Below are 26080 nucleotides of genomic sequence, written 5' to 3'. Positions count from 1 at the left end.
CAGACGGTAACATAAACACCTCTGAGACGATTTTAAAGTGTGTTGAAGCAAGAGCCAAACAAAAAGTATACCCTTGAAATTCCTTAACTTCCTAAAACGACGGTCTTTTTCGAGTGCTACATGTCTTCTCTTAGTGTGGCCAACAACAGGCCAAGCTGTATCGGCTGTATGATAGATGTAAACCTTCACAAGTTGCTTTCTCGGTAAGCAAATTTGTCTCCGATGCTGGTTTGACGACGGTGTTTCCTGCACTGCTAATGGCGCATTTGATTGCCGGCGGTCACAAACACGTGTGAAAACAGTGAGGGTATTAGGAAACCTGAATATGCTTTGGACGATAATGCGAGAAAACAGTTAGTAATAAATGTAAATATTCGCCGTAGTGTTTTGGCAACATTACTTACGTTATTTATATTCAGGTAAAACCAAGGAACATCTGCTCCGTGAGAAGACAGGCCGCAGAGACGAGAGTGCGCAGCAGTAACTTGTACCGTCACGGCGGCTGCTGCCTTAGCGTTGGGAAGCTGCAGAGGCTCTCCTAGACTTGATAACTTTTAACCCGTGGTGGAAGCAGCGTCGCAGACATCGACACCTTGTTTGCCAGCACGGCTGTAGTCGGGTGGTCCAGAAAGAGGCGACGGAGAGATTCGTCCGAACTTCGGTTTGTTATTCGCGCCTAATCCGGCGAAGAACGCCGAAAAGCGAGTGTCAGGGCAATGTAGCTGCGGTACACTCCGTTCCCATTTGTAACGAAAGTTTCGGCACCGTTCCAAGTCTCTGTAATTGTTCGTTTACGTATTGCTGAAGAAACGAAAGCCTCTGAACTAATTACGATGGTGAGTTTACAAAACATTCAGCTTTGCGAAGACAACGACTATGGAAATTACTCTCGCTTATATAAGTTAATATCATTTTCTAGCGACCAGTGGCATGGGTAGTTTCTCTTGGAACGAACGACGACTTTTGCGATTCGGTTTCTACGTCTGCATACGAGTTTCAGCCGCTGTTTCAGAGCGATAAAACATTATCAATCCCTGTTAACAAGGAGCTCACACAACGGTTGTGAATGCCGACATGATAATTAAGCAGTAACAAGACGAAAAATCTTTTTAGCTCGTCAGTTACTATTGCGAAAATATGGAAATGCTTTTATATGCGGACAGTGTTTAATATAGCAGACAATCGTTTGCTACAGGGAGGTGGAACTGTCACGCAAGCACGACGCCACAAGTGATTAGTGGAAGTGAGTAGTATTTTTCATTGAGGAATGCGATGCGTAATTTCGATTGGACAGAATGATAAGTTTTGCGAGTTTGTGTGTGGAAGGCCTAACTGTAAATGAGGGTTTAAATGGACAACATACAGTTATGTGTGCCCCACCGACGATGTTTATCGTTTAAAGGTTTATCGTTTACATGTAAAGTTTGATTGGTGGTTGTGCATTTACTATAATATCTCCGTTTTCATTTTCTCCATAAAACCGCCATTGTCAGCGAGCAAGTGATAAACTGCCGACATTGTGGAGCGGCAGCAGCAACAATAGGTCGCTGGGGCAGCGACAAAGCACTGTGGGCTGCAGCAGACGCGGAATTAACGGAAAAATAAACTCAGCTTTATCTTTCCACGATCTGCAACCGCGATTAAAAGTGCCCAACGGCAGTACCGTGTCAGTATGCGAATGCGACGATGGTTTTACGATTTTGTGTAACCCGTACTGGCGTTCGAGTGGCGTCCCTTTTGGTAGTCAGTCACTGACGTGTGTGGAAAAACGCAAACGTAAGCAGTGGCGGTTGGGCGGGGTTTTGTCATCCTGCACTGTCACACATTATCAGACATGACAAGGGTGCTGACCGCAGTCTCAATTCTTCGATAAAATGAAAGTGCTTAAAACCGTAAAATGATGGAATGCTGTGGTAGTGTTTTTTTCCCTCGAAATACAGCAAGAAATCCGGCACCGGTGACCATGTTTCGGGAGTCGATATGATAGCGTTTACATGACGAACCAGAAGCGGTAGCGGCAGTTCGGTTTATGGAAAGCACATTCGTTAGCCGTGTGTAGAACTGTTAAATAACGTTTATATTTTGTTTGACAGAATGGAAGCGATTATTAACATACCGTTACTTTCTCGAAACGGAAACGCAAGAGATTCAAAAATTTTATTTTTACGCTGAACATTCTCCTCCGTTCGACATTTATAATTTACTATAAAAAGGTATCAGAATTTGAGTGTCCATATTATACACAATGGAGCCCGTATGCATCTTTTTCGCGCTGTGTATTCCGTTTCACCGGCATATTCCCTGTATCAAAGCTTAACACGGGAAGTCGCATGCTGCCATCTGTCGGCCATCGACGACACTGCGTCCTCTGTAACTCCTTCCGCAGTTACCTTCTTCTGCAACACGGGGCGCCATCACAGCGTATACCGCTGATTCGGGTGCGAATCACGCACTTCCAAGAAATAAAAACAGAACATCCGTACATCGAAATCTCTTGTAGTGGGCAACGAGGGAGGGCTGTAGCCTATATGTATGACAGACGATAAAATGAGATAACTGTGAGCGGACAAGACCGCCACACCAGAGAAACAGGCGGCTGCGGTTCCAAATTCGCCTCCAGACAGCACCAGAGAATATCGTATAACGCAGTCAGGAGTCGTAGAATAAATTTCAGACTGTTTTCGTTCGCGAGCGAAGCGTTGCTCATCGCTGTCAAATAAGTAGTAGCATATTAAAACATAAAATAAGTTTATATTTCGTATTTCTTTTGCAAAGAATGGAAATAAATACTGTTTTTTTCCTCACATTCCAACACTCCCCGGAACATCTTTTCTTTTTTCCTGAGAGGAAAAAAAATTGATTTCAATGTGAGGTGCAAGTATATTGCCTACGAAGTGTACTTTTCAACTACTCAAAATAATACGTGGCATTAATTTTTCTTTAGTTGTTCGGTAAAAGGGCACAATTCGTAGCATGGAGTAACAAGAGGCATAAGCAGTTAGGTGCGACGCTGGAAGATACATCATCTGAATGGAGAAAGAGCCAAATTAACAACCGGCGGCAGTCTATAGAGAAAGCGGTCGCGGACCGCGTGTTACGAGCGATCGACTGTCTGGCGGATCTTGAAACGGAAAATCTGAACTACATCGACAGCAGCGGGAGGCAAAGAGCGGAAAAGTTCTGTTACGTAGGAGGACTACCCAGAAATCTGTGGGCGGCGATATGGCACCGGGTGGACAGATTAAAATCGGCGTAGCTGGTCAGTGAGTGGGACACGTTACTTGAATGCATCTTACAACTGGCAGCAGACGCGTAATAAAGTCTGCCTTTTTCATAGATCAAATTTTGCATAAAAATCATACAGACGTGTTAAGCACCTAATACTACTAGAGATGTACCTTGTAAAGGCGGGCCAAGTTTCAGAGGTGCACGTAAGTTGCTTGACGCTGGGTTTAGATTGAGGAAATACAGTAACTAACGAACAAGTGCCCGACAAAATTGAATGTAAAATTGTTAATAATCGTGCCGCTCGTAAAAAAGTATTATACAGAGCGTTTAAATTGATTGTATTGATACCGAGAAAATATACCAGACTTCAAAGGTGAGTAAATATGGAAATGCCCGATAAAGAGAAATAAGTGATAAGATATAGTAACACACGTCGTGCGTTGTCTTGGAGACAGGGGTGCCTTGTGACGTCACCCCACACTGTGGGCTGCTGCTGCATCTGTGGACGAGCCTCAGCAGCCGTGGCCGCCATTAAGATTTCACGAATGACTCAGCTGCCACTGCAGCTCGGTGACGGCAGATATCTGTAGCCGAGTCTCAGTATTTTGTGCCCGTTGTTCTTTGTTGGAAAATCGCAGCATTCATTCACACTATGCAGTACTTAACTCGGTTCGCCCTTTTACTAAATATTCAGTTTATACAGTAAAGTATGAATTACATGCAAAGGTAATTGTAAAATCATTCCTGTGTCGGAGAAAGAAATGCTCTGGCTGGAGGAATTGTTTCCAGGATGATTGCATGATGGACGCAAGACCGCTTTCTCGTGTGAGCATTGTGCTAATTATTTACCTAAAAAAAATACGAGAGTAGCAGTAGTAGTAATAGTCAACTTGGTCATGAATTACAGGCTCAGTTATGTGTAGTTCATTGGAAATAGTACAATTCCGTTGGGTTTAAAATGAAACTTGGCACGGACGATAACTATAGTGAGTTTGTCTGTGGAGGGCCCAACTTAAAACCTGGGTTTCTGTAATTGCTGGTAACGCAGTCGCATCACCAAAGTTATCATTCAAAATTGTCATCGCATTAAACTCCCAGAAACGTACTGTTTGATTCCGAGTTGGCTCATTCGTTACTTCTTTCTGTTTTCATTCCTTTAACAGAATCCCAGTTACTCCGGAGAAACTCTGAATGTTAACTGCCATCATCCCGTGGCGCCAGCAGCAACAATCGACCGCTGATGCAGCGACAGAGCTCTGTGGTCTGCGGGAGACGAAGAATTAACGGAAAGATAATCTCAGCTTCTACATTACAACGATCTGCAATTGCGATTAATGTCCGAATGTGCTTACAACCAGTACAGTGTCACTATGCGAATCTGGTGCGGTTTCGTGATTTGTGGATCGCGTGCTGGCTTTCCAGTGACGTGGCGGAATATAGGCGGACAAGCTGGCTTGGTGTCATTCAGTGACATATGTGTAACGAACGCATAAAGCGACTTATTTAAACAGTGCTGTTTGAGCGAGGTTTGCCATGCAGCACCGATGTACAGGGCGTGGAGAAACAGTTTGACCAAAAATGCAGGGCGGAAGGACAGCATGAAACATAGGAATGTGTGTTTGGCAACTAAGAGTCGTAAATGCATATTTTCAGCGCTACGGGAACGTAATTGAAATCTGCCATACTGAGGCCCTTGTTCAAAATGATAGGTATTTTCCAGAAAATGTATACGTAAACAGAATGTTTGCACTAACCAGTCGTCACGATAGGAACAAGATAAATTTCAAGCGTCACAAACACGTGTATCGCATTTAGCTGACGAACGAGACAGTACTTCTTCAGAAATGAGGACAATCACATGCCCATGTTTCTTGTTTGAGTATATTTAAAAAAAGTGAAAATGAGTGAAAAATGAGCGACCACTTAATTAACGGGAGTATGTATAGAAAACGTTTTAACTGACCACCGTTTCCATGCTGCCGTAGCGCCTTAAATATTTCACTGCGACCTGTATTTCTATACTCAGATTCCTTCGTTTGACACTCTCTTTGTGCCCTACGCTTTTGGTGAAACAATGGCAAAATGTCAGAATGCGTTGGTAGCGATTTGTAACTTTAAAGCTCAGTAGACAGTAACTATGTTAAAGGAAATGTGACTCATATAACGAGGCACTACGGAATTAGACGTGTAATATGTTTTCAGATTACAAAAAGTTCGCTAGTAGAGCGGTAACCGCATAAATGTCGTGACAAGTGTGTCTGTCACGCTATTATGGAGCAACGTATGAGACACCACAGAATCTGTATTAGTGAAAGCACGCACCGTTGGTCAGTTGACAAAGCGTTCATAATTAAACAAAACACCTAACTGGGTCTATGACATTGGAACTAGCATCGTGAATGAAGACGAAATAAATTTATAGCGTCTATGATGTGGAAGTGTGGATTCAGAGACTGATGAATACGGTGAATTAAATTCCTCTATATTTTTTTTTGTTCGATAAATATCTACGACACTATGGAACCAAGTAGCCACTATTCCTTCTCCTGACCAGAGGCAAACACTATTCTACTTACTAACTGTTTTGACAATACTGAAATGTGGTGAATATTGCTTCTAGCCCTCCATCAAGGTGGGCTAACAGAATCGGATACCTGCCGCGAGTTTCCATGTTTGTACTGAGCAGTCAAGATGTAAGGCGCGGCAGAGACATCGACTACGTGGGACACAACATTGGGATGCCCAAAATTTCGGAAACCAATTTTCTGTTGTGATGGTTACATGTGAGACCTTAATCGATTCCACTAGCCGGAAGGAACGCCTGCGGTGCGTTCCAAGCTTCATACGTTTCACACCCATGGTCTTCGCTGAGCAACTGTCGACGATGAAACAAACTTGGCGGTGTTGTGAAAGGAAGACGTCAACAAGTAATGTAGAGTACGAATTCCTTACGGACGCCAGTGAAAATATAAGATGGAGAAGTGTGAGGAGCAGATCACACGTAAAGGGATGTTCAAAAGTCTTATCTAGGCCCATTAAAGCGTTCGTGGCTGCTTTATTAATACACCGGAATTACGCTCGTTGTCGAAAGAAATACGAGGCGGGCACTGGTGGAAGCGTTTTGCACCTGAAAAGATTAGGCGTTTAGGTGTGGGCAGAAGACTTGAAGTAAATTCACATTCCCACCGCTGTACGCAGGGTTAGGGGATGTTTTTGTCACCAGCGACTGTTGTGAGCCGGAGGCTGTGCCACTAAGCGAGAGGCGGCTGTGGTTGTAGGGACACATCCAGCATCGACATCGCACATGTGGAATGTAGTAGCAGTCCTACTATTTTACTGTCACAAAACGATTTGAAGGCCGCATACACCTCCCCAAATATGTATATAACCGACAAATCAGAGATTCGAATAGTAGATAATAATTGTATCATAACGAATTTCCCGCAGATGTGCTTGTCCCACACTGGGCAATCATTTAGAAAGAGTACGTAGACATACAAATCGCACTGGCTCGTGGGACAACTTTGCGATGTCGACTATTGAAACACGAGTTATAGCACGTTTAATAAGAGACAATCAAAATACTAACTTTTGTTTTACGTGATAATAAAAAAAAATTTCAAGATTGTTTCAATATATGGCAAGAATATGAAGGACACTACGGCAGACTTTCGAGATTGGCGGAAGGTACGGAACACGGTTTGTGTCCAAAATTTTGCACAGGCCGGCGTGCAGCGTGTAACGCATTCAGGCACCGTGAACAAAGCTCTTGCGGTATTGGTTCTCGCGACCTGCTCTGCCCAGAAACAGGACAGAAGAATATGGATGAGACAAGTTTTTTGTTTTAATTTTCTACCGCCTTGTCAGTGAATTACTGTTTGACTTGAACGTGTTCTTTGTCCTCACAGGTGCAGCGTGTAAAGGTTCTGGATAGATATATTTTAATCTGTTTCCAGTTACGAATGGAATCTGTCGATACACACCGCGTTTAAATTCCGCATCGGCACAAAGCAGGTGATATTGTCGACTACTTTTAATACATCTTCACAATCGATGTCTGTTGACAAAATAGACGCTGACAATGCGTATATGATTAAGACTTGGCCCTCACTCAAGACGAATGTTTCTAGCCGCTACAAGTCTTCATAACCTTGAGGCGTAAATACGTAACAACTATTACCACACAAAGCGTGTGATCCGGGTGGGCATAATAAAACAGAATCTCATGCATTAACTGACCCGGATAAAAACGTTTTGACGGTGTTTTTTGACGATTTTTGTACGTGTTTTCTGGAAGATTTTCTCACACAACCTCCACCTCCTCCTCAGAAATTTAGGATACCATCAGCTGGAGGCAGCTGTGACAGAAGGCCGGCCATGAATGTGCGGACTGCGAAACAGCACTGTCGGCATGCATTAAAATGGTGCAACTGGCCATCGACTAGGCGTGTGATTCACATGTTGGAACGGACACGCATCTCGTGAATGGCGGGCGACGCGACGTCCTGCTGTGGGTGGATTTCAAGAAAGGTCAGATAACAGCCGCGAGAGAGTCGAACTGCCATCAGTGGCAAAGCTCTGTAGGCCGCAGGGGACGCAGAACTGACGGAGAAATATGTTCGGCTTAACTATGTATAATATTTCGCACTTGGGTTTTAAGCAAAAATATTGGCAGCACTGTTAACGACGCAAAACCGAGACAAACAGACTTTTTTATTTCATACAAGGGTTTTACGTATTGTCATCAGAGAGGCCGCACAGATCAGATTTCGCAACTGTAGTTTCAACCTGGACAGCGGCTGTACTCCAGAGTAATTCGTCGAATCATTGACGCCCCGACGTGGGGAAACAGCGTCGCAGACATCGACATCTTCCCTGGCAGCCCGACGACAATGATACGGTCACCAAAAAAAGAGCCATGGAACTTCATAAGATAATCCTGAATCGCTACTCAAGTTTAACTCGTCAAGAGCACCGACAGCGTCTGACGCAAGAATGGCGTCGCGAGCAACTCCGTTCCCAGCTGTATCGGAATTTTCGGCCCACAGCAGGTTTCGCGGCAATTTATAAACACCGCGTCATTTTAATTGTCCGTTTATCTCATACCGAACAGCTATAGAGCGGTGACCGAGAAGGAAATCCAATTACGATGATGAAGTGAAGGCTTTTCTCAACTGTAGTTTAATCGGAAGACCGTAATATTTCTTGTCGTCTTTTCTATTGCTTAAGGGAGACAACACTACGCTCTTTCAGTGAATTCCCCTAGTCAATGAAAGTAAAAAACAGAAGATTTACCCAGAGTTGGGAAATTGCTTCATCGCCTCACTAGTAAAGACGACCTCATTTCATGGCAGATGTGGTTTGGAAACTGAGTTTCAGCTGTGGGCAAAAGTTTGCTACCGAAACTAACTAGAGACGCTCCTTACTTCCCAAATAAAGCATCGCATACGGCGAGAACTGAATAACAGGCACAGAAGTGAAAGAGAGGAACTCATATATAATGATTTAATCGTTGTTTTCCTTTCTGGTCTCAATATACACCTGCGGCACAACCTGAGCAAAACGCGTGTGACGTTGTGGTCCACGTGTAGGAACGGTCAAGCATAGTCTGTCGGAACAAAGAGGTGCTATCAGTTTCTTAAGACCAGAAGACAAAACAGCTTCATTTGTCACCAATCCTGATTAGACTGAAAGCTGCTACACGTAGCCTCTGGAACCGTACGTGGATAAACTCCAAAGCAGTTTCGGTATTTACTTCGAAGCGTCGGTCGGAACGAAAGAAAAGTAGTATGCGTCATTCACAGAAATATTCAGAGTACGTTATAGTGCTACAACGATGAAAAATACTATTACGACAATGTCAAAACTTATTTTCATAAAATAAACAATAACTGACGATATTAAAATTGTAATTATAATTTTATTATTTTAATTTTTGTGCTCAGTGAATCAAAGACTTTCTATTGCACGGAATAAACTAGCATTGTTTGTACTACGAAACTATATATGATTCTTAAGTGAGAACTAATTCTATGTAAGACATTTTGTCTGGGCGGGTTTTGTGCTCGTACTGGTCGGTAGAGAAAGAAAAGTTTCTTAATCGATGTATGTAATGTGAATGTATAAAGGCTATAAAAAGGAGAGAGAGACAGAGAGAGAGAGAGAGAGATAATTCTCGCGGACAATGACCATATTGTATAAGACAAGGTAAATACAAGTTATTCAAAACAAATATCTCTAAAGCGTATCGTACTGTGATTTAAAAAGACTGAAAATTGCGGTGTTTAATCTAAACCTGTCCTGAATAACAGCGAAGAACATTTATGTCATCATATATTTTCTTCGTTTGACCACGGTTGTGATTCGCATGTTACTTTTTGTTACGCGACGCGTTAGGAATATTTTCATTATACGCGCAAAAGCGCACACAGCTTTGATCGAACCTGAATCTTTCGGAAACGAAAACTCTTAATCAGTACAATGACTCGAATACCGTCTGAATCGCAACCGTGATCACAAAAGTGTTTCCTGGACCTGATTTTTATAAATGTGTAGACTTGAAAGCGAACAATATTGCACCATCGCTGGCTCGCAACAATTGAAAGAAAACAAAACAGGGACTGAACAACTTTAAATTTTAAGGCCGTCATCGTTACGAAATCTGAACGACGTAAGTTAATTAATTAAATATTAACAGGAAGAGAATTATTAAATTTTAAATATTAAATGATAGCAAGAATTTAAAGCAGTTTAGCATCAGTACGTTTCTTTGCATTAGTAGCTGAGTATCAGATACCATCATATCTATTTAAAAGATAGTGCGTAAATAACATTGCCACCTTTTATAATTATTGTTCTAGCAATTCAACGTGAGACGCTTTCCTATGTAAGGTCAGTGTATTGGAGACATATTAAACATTTTATTAGTACACATCAGTTTTAGCTTAGCAACTGTGCTTGCCGTAATTGGGACACGGTTTTCAAAGATTATCAACATACACAATGCGTGCCATTTTCTAGTGCGGTTTCCTGGTATGGACTTTTCGCACACGTCGGAGAGCGGACACCACACTTGGTACGAGCACCTAGTAATGTTAAATTTCTTCTCTATTCTCATTAGGGCAACTTTCATGCTGATTTGATACGTGGATGGAATGCATAAGAAATCACAGCACTACTTCGCAGAAGAGGAAGCAAACCACAACGAAAACTCTTTGGCAACAAAGGCTGTGCAATTCGAATGTCGATGCAGAAAATAAAGCGATGGACATTTGTGCGTTTGGAACATGTAATCCCCGTTTTCCTAACGATCGATTAGATGTACGCCATTTATATGTTTAGATAACATATTAAAGCAGTAGCAGAACAAACAGTACACCATTTAAAAGCTAAAACTTAATTATAGGACAAATCTTTCGCAGTACTAAACGCATCGTCTTAGTGAGAATACTGTAAGGCCGAGCTCTGTCGAAGGCAGGGGCTGCACGTGTGGCGCTGCAGAGTCCGCCGTAATAAACAGGGCGAGTGTGTCCTTCCATGGGTTGAAAGCAGGGATGCGTGTCGGTCGTCAGGTGTAAAACGCTACGAATGGCGAAGATTTTGAGACGACGGGATGTTAATCTCTAACTCGGTATACGGGCGTCCTCCATCAGTAACGTATTCGGTTCTTCAAGCTTCATCTCTCGATACTGTGTCGCTATCTGTACTGGAGTATGCAGGGACCATAGCCTCTTATTCTGTGTAAATTCGGACATCACAGATGTTACTTCTTAAGGCATAATGACGCACACCACACGTACTCCTGAGGAAACGGCCAGAAAACTGTATGCTTCCCGCCAGGCCGATATTTGCTCTCCTGTAGAAGCGGCCAGCTAAATGAGCCACAGTCTAACAAGAACAGGAATTCTGTCGTTCGTGAAAATAAAGAATTGTCAGGACAGTGTGTGAAACGTTTGCTGTCGTCCCACCTGACCAAACGCAACTGGGATAGATAACGGATTAGCACTGCGAGTCTTGGGGAAATTAGCTTAACTGAATTGCTGCACGTGTGACGCTAATACGACACGGAGATCCGTCGTTGATATGAGTGCTTAATACTGCAACTGTCTTATCCACCTGGTTTCGAACCTCGGCACGGCAAGGATAGATGCATTTGCCGTCTACATGTGTGTGACTATGGCCTAAGGTATGACACGCTGTGTGTGTGCCCAAAGTTTCACGTGCGCCAACGAGCGCCGTACAACGCAAACAGGCGCTGTAAATTAAAATAAAGCTTTGGTGGCGTTCGTTCTCGCGTTCGGCGCTGCCCAGACACGACAGAATAATATCGCTGACGCAAGATTTTTTTTTCGATTTTTATCACGTTTCCAGTAAATTACTTGTTAGTTTCCATACGGTGCTCCTCTTCACATGCGCAGTGTGTTAGGGCCGATGATAGATCTTTTTCCTTATCCGTTACCAGATACGAATGCAGTCTGTAGAAACACAGAAGGACAACAGCTGGACACATTGCCACGAATTAAGACAGGTTCTCACACTGCGATTATATTCCGCCTCGATGCGAAACAGACGACGCTGTCAACTTGTTTATTAAACCTTCACAATCGATGGGTGGTGACAACATATCTGCTAATCCTGTGTACTTGTTTAAGGTTCCGCCTCGACTCGACAGGAATTTTTCTAGCCATGATACGTTTTCAAAGCCGTGGGGTGTAAATAAGTTCCATCCCTTACCGCTACGCATATTCTGCACCACGTGTGTCATTAAAGTGAGCATAATATAAGAAGCACAAGCGTTAACTGGCTTGGATAGAAAGGTTCTGAAGGTATTTTTTGGCGATTTCTATACGTGTTTTCCAGAAGATTTTCTCACAGAATCGTCTACTTCTTAGGAGTGTAGGATACAATCAGCTAGAGGCAGCTGAGACACAAGACCATCCATGTACTGTAGGTGCGGTGTGCGAAAGAGCACACTTCGAATGCATTACAATGTTACAACTGCCAGCGACTAGGGGTGCGATTCACGTGTCGGAATGGACACGCATCTCGCAACTGGACAGCTACGCCAGGCTCTGCTGCTCGTAAATATTAAAAATTAAGTCGCTGTGCCAATTAGGGATTCACTCTCGATCAGATGATGCATATACATTTTTCTCCCGCTTTCGTTTGCTTCAGAAAACCGCCATTACTCGCGGCAGACTTTAAAATTGACATCGTTCTGCGTAGTAGCAGCAACAATCAGTCGCTGAGGCAGCGACAAAGCTCTGTCGGTTGCAGGACGCGGAAGACTAATGGAGAAAGAAATTCATCTTACACATTACTGCAATCTACAATTGTGATTAACGTTTAAATATGCACATAATCGGTACAGTGTAATTACGCGGATCTGATCCTGGTTTCGTGATTTTATATGTCGCGTGCTAGCGTTCCAGTGACGTGGCAGAATATGGGTGGCAGTCACCCAGCGTTCGTAAGAAAAGAAAAATTTAAGCTGTTGTGATTCAGCGAAGTTTGCCATCCGGCGTCGTCATACAGGGTGCATAGAAACAATCTGACCAAAAGTGTATCGTGGAAACGCAGTATGAAACACAAAAATTTGAGTATAGCAACTAGGCTTCGCGACTGAATATTTTCGGCGGCACCGGAACGTAATTAAAATCCCACACACGACCGTCTTGGCTCCAAATGACTGGTAGTTTACAGAAAATGTATACGTAAACACAGGCTGTGTGAACTAACCAACCGCCACCATGAGAACAAGATAAATTTAAAGCGCCACTTACACGTGTATCGCACTTAGCTGACTCAGGACACTGCACGTTTTTAGAGATGAAGAGAATCAGATGTCCATGTCTCATGTTTCAGTATGTCTTAAAAAGGTGAAAATGAGTAAGAAGGGAGCCGCCACTTATTGCTATAAGTATGTCATAGCAAATCTTCAAAGTGACCACAGTTGCCATGTTGGCATAGCGCCCGAAATATTCAACTGACACTTGCAATACCGAAATTCCTTCATTTGATGCTGCCTTCCTGCTCTGCACTTTCGGTCAAATTGTTTTTCCCCACCCTGTTTGTTCTAGACGTGACGCGACAGTAATGGTCGAATTCTCAAGTCATACAATACACTTCGTCTATGGTAGAAAGTGCTAAATACGGCAAAATGACGGAATGCGTTACGAGCGATTTATAACTTTGAAGTTCAGTACACAGTGACTACGTAAAAGCACATGTGATACATTTAACCAAATTGTTACGAAGCAAGATTTAAATACGTTTCCTCATTAGAATGGGCAATGATTTCTGAAGAGTATGTAGATACACAAATCGTGCCAATCTGTGGTACAACTGTGCAATGTCGGTCATTTAAACGCGACGGATAGCACACTTCACAAGAAGAAATAAAAATGATAATCTCGTTTCTCGTAGTAAAAAAAAAAAATTGCGGTATTTTTTTTAACGTATAGCAAAAATGTGAAACAGACTACTGTAGAATTTCGAGGAGGAAGACGTGACGGGAACAATGTTAGCATGTTGTCAACAGAGGACAGGAGATCCGTTTGTCGAGGCGAAGACAATGCCTTAAAAAAGTATTTTTGCGCTTATCGCCCAGAGAGTAAAACACAGTCGAACAGATATCCGCCATTTCCACGTTTTAAAACTGTTTTACACTTACAGTAGAACAAAATTGAGACGCTTTGAAATAGCGAAGAATTTAATTTTTTCAAAAAACCATAATGTGTCAGAGCACTCACTGTATTATTTTAGTGAGGAGAATGTGAGGCCAGCCACACTCCATTACAGAGCTAGCATATGTGGCAGTGCAGAGCCATTCGTAATGAATGAGTCGCGAGTGTGGATGTTATGACGTCACCATAGTGTATCAGCAAGAGACGCCTGCCCTGATCTTTAGGTAATAAAGTACTGTCGCAAAGAAACTGCATAGATACTCACTAAGCTCTTGATAGTACGAGACACAATAAGAACAACTTTCTCTTTTCCATCATCATTGTCATCAGGACAATCATAACACTCTCTTAATATGTGGCCGGAATATGTAAAGGGCCACAGCCCCACTTCACAATGGAAAATGCTGTAATAAGGAAAACATGTCACCAGTCAGCTAGTAGAAACACGGGTAAGGCGAGAAAAATAATTTGTAAGGTGCAGAGTTGCAAAAGGTTACATATACACGACTAAATGTTTTTATGGCGCTTTAAAGCTAGAGCCAAACAAAAAGTGCGCCCTTGACATTCCCTAAGTTCCTAAACAGACGGTATTTTTCGAGTGCTAATTTTATTTTCTTAGTGTGGCCAATAACAGAGTAAGCTGTGTAGGTTCCAGAATACATGTAAACTCTCGTAAGTAGCTACCTTTGCAGGTACGCAAATTCGTCTCCGATGCCGGTTTGACGACGATGAGTTTTCTGCGCTGGTAATGATGCATTTGCTTGCCGACGACCACAAGCACATACGAAAACAGTTAAGGTATTACAAAACCTGAATACATTTAAGATGAGTAATGCGAAAAAGCAGTTACTAGTAACTGTAAATATTGGCTGTGGTGTTGTACGCAATAATAGTTACGTTACTTATATTCACGTAAAACCGAGCCCCATCACTTGTGTGGAAAGACAGACCGCAGAGAGGAGAATGTACAGCAGCAACTTGTAGCCGCACGGCGGCTGTTGCCGTAGCATCGACAGATGACAGAGGAGTCTCAAGACTCGTTTACGTTTTAAGCACGGGGGAAGCAGCGTCGCAGACGTCGACACCTCGTTTGGCAGCACGGCTGGTGTCAGCTGGTCCAGGAAGAGGCGGTGGAGACATTCATCCGAACCTCGATTTGTTACTCACGTCTAAGCCGGTCAAGAACGCCGGAAGTGTGTGTCAGAAGAATGTCGTTGCGACACACTCCGTCCACAGTCGTAACGGAATTTTCGGCGCAGTGCTGTTTTAGTGGCATTTCATAAATATCTCGTCTTTGAAACTGTTACTTTATGTTTTGCTGAAGAACTGAAAACCCTTGAACTAAGAAGAATGCAATTAACAGTTGACGAAAGAGAACGGTTACAGAAATTACTGTCGCTTTTATCAATAAGTACTGTTTTCTAGAGACGAATACGATAGTTAACTCATGTTCGGATGAACGACGAGTTTGGTGATTCGGTTTCCACATGTGCTGTTTGATGACAACAAATCATCATCTCTCCGTGTGAGCAAACCGGTGGTCGACGCTCACATAACATATGTGAATACTGACGTGATAATTAAGAGGACCAAAGGTGACAGCTTTAAGTATCTCCTAAATTACTATTGCGGAAATATTGAAGTGCTTCTACATCGGACAGAATGTGTAATAGAGCTCACAGCCGTTTATTGTAGTGAGGTGGAAGTGTTATGAAAACATTACGCCACAAGTGATTAGTGGAAGTCAGTGGCATTTTTCATCGAAGAATACGATGCGTAATTTCGTTTGGACATAACGGTAACTTTTGCGACATTGTGCGTGGAAGGCCCAACTCTGAATGTGGATTTATGCAATAACGGTTATGTGTGCCCCATTGTCGTAATTTTTGGCTTAAGGCTTTGCTCGCCTATAACTTCGCTAAACGTTACGTTTGACTGGTGGTTGTGCAATTATTATCATTTTCCTCCGTTTTCACTTACTTAATAAAATCGACATTACTAGCTAGAAAGTTCAACTGCCGACGTTGCGGAAGGCTAGCACCAACAATCAATGGCTGGGGCACTGACAAAGCTCTGTGGGCTGCAGAAGAGGGAGAATCAACAGAAAAATACATTCGGCTTCTACGTTACTAAGATCTGCAAGCATAATTAAATACGTTCAAAGTCAATACAATGTCATTATTTGGCGATTTCGTGTAACCAGTGCTGGTATTCGAGTGACGTGGCGGAACATGGGGGGTCGACCCGTTTGGAAGTCATCCAGAGACGTATGTGCCACGTTTGTGAAAAAAGGCGTAACTTAAGCAGTGCTGTTTAAGCGAGATTTTGTCGTCGTGCACCGTCATTCATGCCAGAGATGAGCCGACTTGAGCGCTGACCGCTTTCCCAGGAGTTCAATACTTACTTAGTCTCTGATAAAATGATTGTGCTACAAAAGGTAAAATGATGGAATGTGGTGGTAGTGTGCTTTACCTTTAAAATACAGCAAAAAACCCGGAACCGGTAACCGCATTTCGAAAACCGATATGATAGTGTTTACATGACGAACCACAAGCGGTGGTGAAAGATCGGTTTGTGAAAAACACACTCGGTAGGCATACGTAGAAATGCTAAGGAATATTTTACTTTTTGTTTCACGGAATGAAAGTAAATATTAACATACCTTTCCTGTTACAAAACGGAAACACAGGGAAGCAAAGATTTTATTTTTACGCTTAACATTTCTCCCGCTTTCGATATTTACAATTCTCAACAAAAGGCTATCAGAATTTTCGTGTGCACTATTATATACAATGTCGGTGATCGCCGCGTGTCACAAGATGCCCAGTAGACATGTTACTCTTTTCCGCGCTGTTTATTTCTTTTTAGCGTCTTATTGTTTATATCACTGCCGGACACTGCAAGTCGCCTACTGCCATCTGTCGACCAACGGCTGCACTGCGTCCTCCGAAACTCCTTTCGCAGTCAACGTCTTCTGCCACGCGAGGCGCCAATAGAACGTCTTTCCATATCGCTGGTTCGGCGCGAATCACGCATTTTCGTGAAATGAATAAAAAAAAAATAGAAATCTGTTTTTGTGTGCGTCGAGAGAAGGCTGCGGTCTTTTAGCATGAAAGGAGGTAACACGAAATATGAAATAACTGTGAGCGAACAAGACTGCCACGTCACAGAGACAGGCGGCTGCGATTTCAAATCCGTCAGCACACAGCGCCAGAGAGTATCGCATAACGCAGTCTGGCGGTGTGGAATAAAATTTGGATTGCCTTCGTACGACCGTAGCGATGGCCAGCGCTTTCAAATAAATTTGTATTACAGATATGGGATAAGTTGATTTTTTTGTACTTCCTTTGTAGAGAATGGAAATAAATAGATTCCTTTTTTCGTCACAGCTTTCAACACTACACAGAACGTTTTTTCTCGTCCGAGGTAAACTCTGAATTGAATATCGGGTTCGAGGCTACTCGCTAAGAACTGTTACTTCCATCAGTTTAAAATAATAGTCTACGTTGCATTAATTTTCATTTAGCTCTTCGGAATGCAGATAACCATTCATGGCATGGAGTAACAAGAGGCATCAGTCATTACAACCAACGTTGGAAGAAAGGTTATGTGACTGGAAAAGGAGCTAAGTTCACAATCGGCGGCAGACTGCAAAGAAAGCGGTCGTGAAACACGGACTGGGAGCGACTGTCATTTGGCAAACCTTGAAACGGAAAGTCTAAAATACATAAACTGGGTATAAAGGCCGTGCACGTTCTGTAATAATCTGTGGACGGCGAAACAGCTCACTCTGGACAGATTACAATGGCGTAACTGATCAGAGACTACTGGGCGCGCACGTTGCAATCGGCAGTATATGCGGGGATGAGCTATGGGCGGAGTTTCGGACATACGTTCGCCGCTTCAAGTAGGGAGAGATTCCGACGCGTATCTTAAACAGAGATAAGGATTGACGTCTGTCTTTTTCGTAGAAAATTAAGTTCTGCGTGTAAATTATAAAGACATGTTATGTACCTAATACTTCTAGAGATGTACCTGGTAAAAAGGTCCAAGTTTCGAAGGTACGCGTGATTTGCTTGACGCTAACTGAGCGTAGAAAGAGGAAATGGGGCAACTAGCAAATAAGCTATTGATAAAAATTGAATGTAAAATTGTTAATAGTAATGCCCCTCGTAGGGGAGTATTATACAACACGTTTCATTTGTTTATACCGATCACAAAAAAAACTTACTAACGTTTCAGGTATGAGCAAATAGTGAATTGATCAAATGTAGCGAAACACGTTGTGGGTGGTCAACCGAGACAGGGGTGCCGTGTGACGTCACACCTCAGTGTGGGCTGCTGTGCGGTTGCTACGGCTGTAGACGCGCCTCAGCCGCTGTGGTCACGGCCAAGGCTTCATGAACCACTCGGCTGCAACGGTAGCTCTGTGTTGCCACTATTCTACAGCCAAATCTCGGCACTGACTGGTTGTTTGTTGTTGTTGCCACCAAAATTGCAGCAATTATTCACACTGTGCAGTATGTAATTCGGTTGGCCCTCTTACTAAATATTGAGTTCATAAAGTTACAGATGAATTCCATACAGAAGTAATCACATAATCATTCCTATGCCGCAACAGAAAATGCTCTGACTGTAGAAATTGTATCCTGGATGATTGCATGCTAAACGCAAAACTGCTATTTTGCTCGTTCTTTACCTAAGAAAGATACGATAGTAGTAATACAAACAGACAACTTCGACATGAGTTATGGCCTCAGTTCAGCTCATAAGAAGTAGTCAGAATCAGTTGTCTGTAAAATGAGAAGTGGCAAGGACGAAAACTTTACTCAGTTTGTCCATCGAGGGTATATTGCAGATTCCTGTGATAGCTCTCAGTTCCACTGCGTAGTTTATTGTTTAAAATTGTCATAGCATTAAACCACCAGGATCGTTGAGTTTGACTACTAGTTGCCGCTTTCGTTACTTCTTTCCATTTTCATTTATATCGTAGAATCCCTTATACTTGGAGGCTATTTGAATTTAACTGCCACCATTCCGTGGCGGCAACAGCAACAATCGACCGCTGATGCAGCGATAGAGCTCTGTGGGTCGCACAGTACGGGAAACGGTCGGAGAAACGAGACGAGACATATTCATTGCTGCTTTCTGCAATTGTGATTAATATCGAAAGTAGCACACGTTTAATACAATAGCTTTACAAGAATGTGATGCATGTATCGTAGTCAAAGTCTTAACTGTATTGTTCGCCGAAACTTTCAAAAATGACCATTCTACGTGAATCTATTGTGAAACGAATCAAAATTATATACACCTCTTAACCGAGCCAGTCAATTTACTTCCTCGCATCGTCAGTCAGGATGACCGTGTGTAAATAGTGTCTTTGCATTAAGCATTTAGAAGATGTTCACTACAACAACAACTTGCAATGTCATTTTACTTAGGAAATTTATACTATCTCAGCGAAGCAGAAGTGAATGATGTCGATGTGTGTAGGTTACCTAGCCCCATAAACTGAGTAGCTGTGACGTAAAGTCTTTATGTTATCTCGTTATATGCATACGACAGAGTAACGAATCTACCCCTTGGATGGGACAGTGTACTGATACGAATTGTTAAGCTCTGTCTGTGGAAACACATAATCGCTTTTAGTTTCTCCTGACCAGAGACTACTTTCATTCTACTTACTAACAGTGACAACAATATCGGAAGGTGGTAAATGTTTCCCATTTTCCTTAATGTAGGTGAGCGACAAGAATAAAATACTTGCTGTAAGTTACACAATGGCGATATCGAGACATTAGTATGAACCATGCAACAGAATTCTTTGCGGAGGTTTCAAACACATGGTGGCATTACACTAGGCCCTGAATCACAGCTATCGAACTGATTCGGTCAATTTAAGAGTTTCACATGTGTGTCTGTGCACGATTTTCGCTGCATGCTTACTAAGATTGCAAGGGGGGACGGGAATGGTTACCTCATCCAAACCAAGCGACAGAGGTAGATACGTATGTGACACTTATCCATAGCTTTCATACTGACTGCATGCGATGAAAGAGTTGAATTTATGAAATGTGATACATTATGAATCCATAAACAGCATAGGGAGCTCCCTAAAAGCAAGTACCTTGAAAGACTTTATGTATGAGCCAAACATTGATATTATTCTAGTTACAGAAGTAAAGGATACTGCACTACACGTTGTATTGGGATATAGCGCTGTAATTAATGCTGGAACTGGAGATGAATTAGAGACCGTGATACTCGCGAAAGAGGGCATAATAGTGGATCACGTTGAAAACTCACATGTAATACAGTTGTAGCTTGTACTGTTTACAACACCTGGCTATTTAATATATATGTTCAACCTGGTAGCAGTAAACTACGTAAACGAGCAGAGTTCCTTTAATTACAAAATTGTCCCTCTCTTCAGATTTCATTAAGGTAATATCATTTTGGCAGAAGATATGAAAGGCATTCTACGTCCAAGAGGTCAATCTCCTAATAGGAACTCTTCTATTGAATTATAAAACGTAAGACAAGAGTACCATTAAATTAACACGTAGAGCATAAAACAGCGACATGGCTGGGTTTACATTAATTATTAACTGCTTGGAAGGTCGCTCGTACAGGCTACACCTGTGGAACAGAGACCAACGTGCTGCACACAGAAGTGTGGCGCAGCAGCTGCACTGAGCACGCTGCACTCGCGTGCACAGCTGATGTGGAGCGACAGCGCGCCCACCACACCAGAAGTCATGACGGACGGAACCTCAACCCTGCACACCTACTGCCAGATGCCGAATGCTGCGACCGTTCCCGCAAAAATATGCAGGACTGGGAAGGTAACTTCACATCCTATATTTCTTTCCTCAGTTTGTGGACAATATGCACGAAAGTAAACTGTCTCCAGAAGGTGTGCTGCCTTTGGGATATGTGCTGTCCTTTGGAGGAGGGCTGTATTTAGGAAATGTGCTGTCTTTGCAAGGTGTCCTGCATTTGCAATGTGTGCAGCCTCCACAAGGTGTGCTGCCTTTGCAAGGCAGTTGTTCTTTGCAAGGTGTTCTCCTTTGCAAGATTTTGTGCCATTGCATTCTGTCCTGTCTTCGCAAGGTGTGCTACTTTCGTGAGGTGTGCTGCCTTTGCAAGCTGTTCTGCCTTGACACAGTGTGTAACCTTCGCAAGGTTTTCTGCCTCTACTATCAGAAGTTGTGCTACCTTCACAAAATGTGCTGGCTTCTCAAGGAGTGCTGCTTCACAAGAAATGCTGCATTAGCTAGGTGTGTTGCCTTCACAATATGTGCTGCCTTTGCAAGGTTACCTTGCGGAAGCTGCATATCTGGTGAAGGCAGTCAACCTCTCGAAAGTAGCAAACCTTGCGAAGGTAGCACAGCATGCAAAGGAAGAAGACCATGTGAAGAAATAAGACACTGCAAAGGCAGTACATATTGTGAAGGAGGGCCAACTTGTGAAGGCAGCACACCTTGTGAAGCCAGTACACTGTATAAATGCAGCATACCGTATGAAGGCAGCACACATTGTGAATAAGCCGGCCGCGGTGGCCGACAGGTTCTAGGCGCTTCAGTCAGGACCTGCGCAACTGCTATGGTCGCTGGTTCGAATCCTGCCTCGGGCATGGATGTGTGTGATGTCCTTAGGTTGGTTAGGTTTCAGTAGTTCGAAGTTCTAGGTGACTGATGACCTCAGATGTTAAGTCCCATAGTGCTCAGAGCCATTTGAACCACATTGCGAAGACAGAATCACTTGTGAAGGCTGCAAACATTGCAAAGGCAGCACACATTGTGAACATAGCACACTTTGCTAAGGCAGCATACCTTGTGAAAGCTGCACAGATTGCGAATGCTGCACGCCTTGAAATCACTGCAAGCATTGCAAATACTACAAATTTTATGAAGGATGCACACCTTGTAAAGGCTGCATACCCTGCAAAAGCAGCACATGCTGCAAAGGCGGCACACAATGAAAATGCAACACATGTTCAAATGCAGCACAGACTGCAAAGAGGCACATGCAGCAAAGGAAGCACATGCTGCAAAGGCAGCACATGCTGCAAAGGCAGCACACATTGAGAAGCCTGAAACACACTGGAAAGGCAGCACAAACTGGAAAAGCAGCATATACTGGAAAGGAAGAACACAGTGGAAAGGCGCAGACATTGGTAAGGCATCACAAACTGGATAGGCAACACTCACTGGAAACACAGAACACACTGCGGAGCCACATCACTTGAAAACCACACACAATGTGAGGCAGCACACGCTGCGACTGCAGCCTTACCAGTGTGTGATGCCTTTTCAGTACGTGGTGCCTTTCTAGTGTGTGGTGCCTTTCCAGTGTGGTTCAAAATGGCTCTGAGCACTATGGGACTTAACATCTATGGTCATCAGCCCCTAGAACTTAGAACTACTTAAACCTAACTAACCTAAGGACAGCACACAACACCCAGTCATCACGAGGCAGAGAAAATCCCTGACCCCGCCAGGAATCGAACCCGAGCGTGGGAAATGAGAACGCTACCACACGACCACGAGCTGCGGACTCCAGCGTGGTGCTTTCCACTATGTGTGCTTCTCCAGTGTTGCTGCATATTAAATGTGTGCTTCCTTTCCGATGTGTGCTGCCTTCCCAATATGTGCTGCCTTCCCAATGTGTGCTGTCTTTAAAATATGAGGTGACTTTCCAATGTGTGTTGCCTTTCTAATATGTGCTACCTTTGCAACATGTGCTGTCATGGCAGTATGTTCTGCCATTGCAGCGTGCTGCTGCCACAGCAGTGTGTGCTGCTATTGCAGCGTGTTCTGCCGTTGCAGCATGTGCTCCTTTCCAATTTGTGCTGCCTACCATTGTGTGTGGATTTCTAGTGTGCACCGCTTTTCTAGGGACTGCTGCCTATCCAGTTTGTGATGCATTTCCATTGAGTGCTGCCTTTCCAGTGTGTGCTGCATCTCCAGTGAGTGCTGCCTGTCCAGTTTGTGATGCATTCCAGTGTCTGCTGCCTTTATAGTGTGTGTTGCATATCCAAAGTGTGCTGCCTTTATAGTGTGTGTGTTGCATATCCAGGTTGTGATGCATATCCAGGGTGTGCTGCCTTTCTAGGGTGTGTTGCCCTTCCAGGGTGTGCTGCCTTTCCAGGTTGTGCTGCCTTTCCAGGGTGTGCTGCCTTTCTGGGGTATGCTGGATTTCCAGAGTATGCTGCCTTTCCATGGTGAGCTGCCTTCCCAGTGTGTGTGATTTGCTGTGTGTGCGGCCTTTCAAGTGTGTATTGCTTTCCGATGTATGTGCAAGCATGTGCTGCCTTTGCAGTGTGTATTACCTTTCCAGCATGTGCTACCTTTCCTGCATATCCTGCCAATGTAGCGCATGCTGACATTACCACATGTGCTGCCATAGGACCACATGCTGCCATAGCAGCGAGTGTGGCTATAAAGGCATGTGCTGTTATAGAGGGAGGTGCATGCTGCCTTTGCAGCATTTGCTGAATTCCCAATGTATGCTGCCTTTTCAGCGAGTGCTGGCTATGCAGTGTGTACTGCCATTGCACCAGGTGCTGCCTTATGATCATGTGCTTCACAGCATGTGCAGTGTTTGCAGGGCCTGCTGCCTTTGCAGTGTGTCCTGCCTTTGCAGTGCATGTTTTCTTTGCAGTGCCTACTACCTTTGCAGCGTGTGCTGCATTTAAAGTGCAGGCTGCATTTGACATGCATGGTGCCTTTCCTTTGTCTTCTGCTTTTCTAGTGTTTCCGGCCTTTCAGTGTGTGCTGCCTATCCACATTGTGACACTTTACAGTGTGTTGTTATTTCATTGTATGCTTGCTTCCCAGTGCATGCTGGGTTTCAGTGTGCAGTACCTTGCCATTGTGTGACACCTTTCCGATATGTGCTGAATTTTCAGTTTGTGCTGCCTTTTTCAGCATGGGCTGCCTTTGCAGTGTGTGCTGCCTAGTATTGTGTGCCGCCTTTGTAGCATGTGCTGCCTTTGTAGTGTGTGCTGCCATTGCAGCATGTGCTGCTGTTGCAGCGTTTGCACCCTTTACATGGTGTGCAGTCTTTGTAGCATATGCAGCCTTTGTAGCATATGCAGCCATTGCAGCATGTGCTGCCTTTGCAGCTTGTGCTGCCATTCCATTGTGTGCTTGTTTTATAGTGCATATTGCCTTTACAGTGTGTACTGCCTGCCGCCTTTCCAAGACAGCAAAGACAGTACGATTTCCAAAGGCAGTACACCGTGTGAAGATAGCACACCTTGTGTAGACAGCACGACTTGCAAAGATGGCAAACCTTGCGAAAACAGCATGTCTTGGCAAGACAGCATGTCATGGCAAGACAGCACGACTTGCATACGCAGCACACCTTGTAAAAGCAGTATGACTTACAAAATCAGCTGACCTTGAGGGGACAGCTCAACTTGAGGGGACAGCTCAACTTGAGAGGACAGCTCAACTTGGGAGGACAGCACAACTTGTGAGGACAGCACAACTTGCGAGGACAGCACAACTTGCGAGGACAGCACGGCTTCCAAGGACAGCACGGCTTCTGAGGACAGAACAGCTTCCGAGGTAAGCACGGCTTGCGAGGACAGCACGGCTTGCGAGGACAGCACGGCTTGCGAGGACAGCACGGCTTGCGAGGACAGCTCAACTTGAGAGGACAGCTCAACTTGAGAGGACAGCTCAACTTGAGAGGACAGCTCAACTTGAGAGGACAGCTCAACTTGACAGCTCAACTTGAGAGGACAGCTCAACTTAAGAGGGCAGCTCAACTTGAGAGGGCAGCTCAACTTGAGACGACAGCACAGCTTGCGAGGACAGCACAGCTTGCGCGGACAGCACAGCTTGCGAGGACAGCACAGCTTGCGAGGACAGCAAAGCTTGCGAGGACAGCACCGCTTGCGAGGACAGCACAGCTTGCGAGGACAGCACGGCTTGCGAGGACAGCACAGCTTGCGAGGACAGCACAGCTTGCAAGGACAGCACAGCTTGCGAGGCCAGCAAGGCTTGCGAGGACAGCACAGCTTACGAGGACAGCTCTACTTGAGAGGACAGCTCAACTTGAGAGGACAGCTCAACTTTAGAGGACAGCTCAACCTGAATGGACAGCTCAACTTGAGAGGACAGCTCAACTTGAGTGGACAGCTCAACTTGAGAGGACAGCTCAACTTGAGAGGACAGCTACACTTGAGAGGACAGCTCAACTTGAGAGGACAGCACAACTTGAGAGGACAGCACAACTTGTGAGGACAGCTCAACTTGAGAGGACAGCTCAACTTGAGAGGACAGCTCAACTTGAGAGGGCAATTCAACTTGAGAGGGCAGCTTAGCTTAACAGGACTGCTCAACTTGAGAGGACACCACTACTTGAGAGGAAAGCGCAACTTTCGAGGACAGCAAAGCTTGCGAGGACAGCACAGCTTGCGAGGACAGCACGGCTTGCGAGGACAGCATGGCTTGCGTGGACAGCACGGCTTGCGAGGACAGCACAGCTTGCGAGGACAGCTCAATATGAGAGAACAACTCAACTTGAGAGGACAGCTCAACTTGAGAGGACAGCTCAACTTGAGAGGACAGCTCAACTTGAGGGGACAGTCCAACTGAAGAGGACAGCGCAACTTTAAAGGACAGCACAACTTGCGAGGACAGCACAACTTGCGAGGACAGCAAAGCTTGCGATGACAGTACGGCTTGTGAGGACAGCACGGCTTGCGTGGACAGCACGGCTTCCGACGACAGCACGGCTTGCGAGGACAGCACGGCTTGCGAGGACAGCACGTCTTGCGAGGACAGCACGGCTTGCGAGGACAGCACGGCTTGCGAGGACAGCACAGGTTGCGAGGACAGCACAGCTTGCGAGGAGAGCACAGCTTGCGAGGACAGCACAGCTTGCGAGGACAGCACAGCTTGCGAGGACAGCACAGCTTGCGAGGACAGCACAGCTTGCGAGGACAGCACAGCTTGCGAGGACAGCACGGCTTGCGAGGACAGCTCAACTTGAGAGGACAGCTCAACTGGAGAGGACAGCTCAACTTGAGAGGACAGCTCAACTTGAGAGGACAGCTCAACTTGAGAGGACAGCTCAACTTGAGAGGACAGCTCAACTTGAGAGGACAGCTCAACTTGAGAGGACAGCTCAACTTGAGAGGACAGCTC

General features: G+C 44.4%; 1 protein-coding gene across 1 annotated transcript; it reads left to right on the top strand.

The window, feature by feature from the left end:
- Positions 1 to 21945: 21945 nt before the first annotated feature.
- Positions 21946 to 25171, top strand: LOC124719636 (seminal vesicle major clotting proteins-like). Its single transcript, XM_047244851.1, has 2 exons — positions 21946 to 22095; positions 24656 to 25171. The coding sequence occupies exons 1-2, from the start codon at positions 21946 to 21948 to the stop codon at positions 25169 to 25171; spliced, it is 666 nt and encodes a 221-aa protein (XP_047100807.1).
- Positions 25172 to 26080: the final 909 nt, after the last annotated feature.

This window comes from Schistocerca piceifrons, chromosome 11 (assembly GCF_021461385.2).
Source record: "Schistocerca piceifrons isolate TAMUIC-IGC-003096 chromosome 11, iqSchPice1.1, whole genome shotgun sequence".
In the NCBI taxonomy this organism is placed as follows: domain Eukaryota; kingdom Metazoa; phylum Arthropoda; class Insecta; order Orthoptera; family Acrididae; genus Schistocerca; species Schistocerca piceifrons.
The sequence above is the reverse complement of the archived record's forward strand: the minus strand, read 5'-3'. Positions and strand labels throughout refer to the sequence as shown.

Excerpts from the sequence above, each read along its gene's own strand:
- LOC124719636 (XM_047244851.1), top strand. The coding sequence starts at position 21,946 with ATGCAGCAAAGGAAGCACATGCTGCAAAGGCAGCACATGCTGCAAAGG. Across the intron at positions 22,096-24,655 it reads GTGGAAAGGCGCAGACATTG|CTCAACTTGAGAGGACAGCT; the intron begins GTAAGGCATCAC and ends TCAACTTGACAG.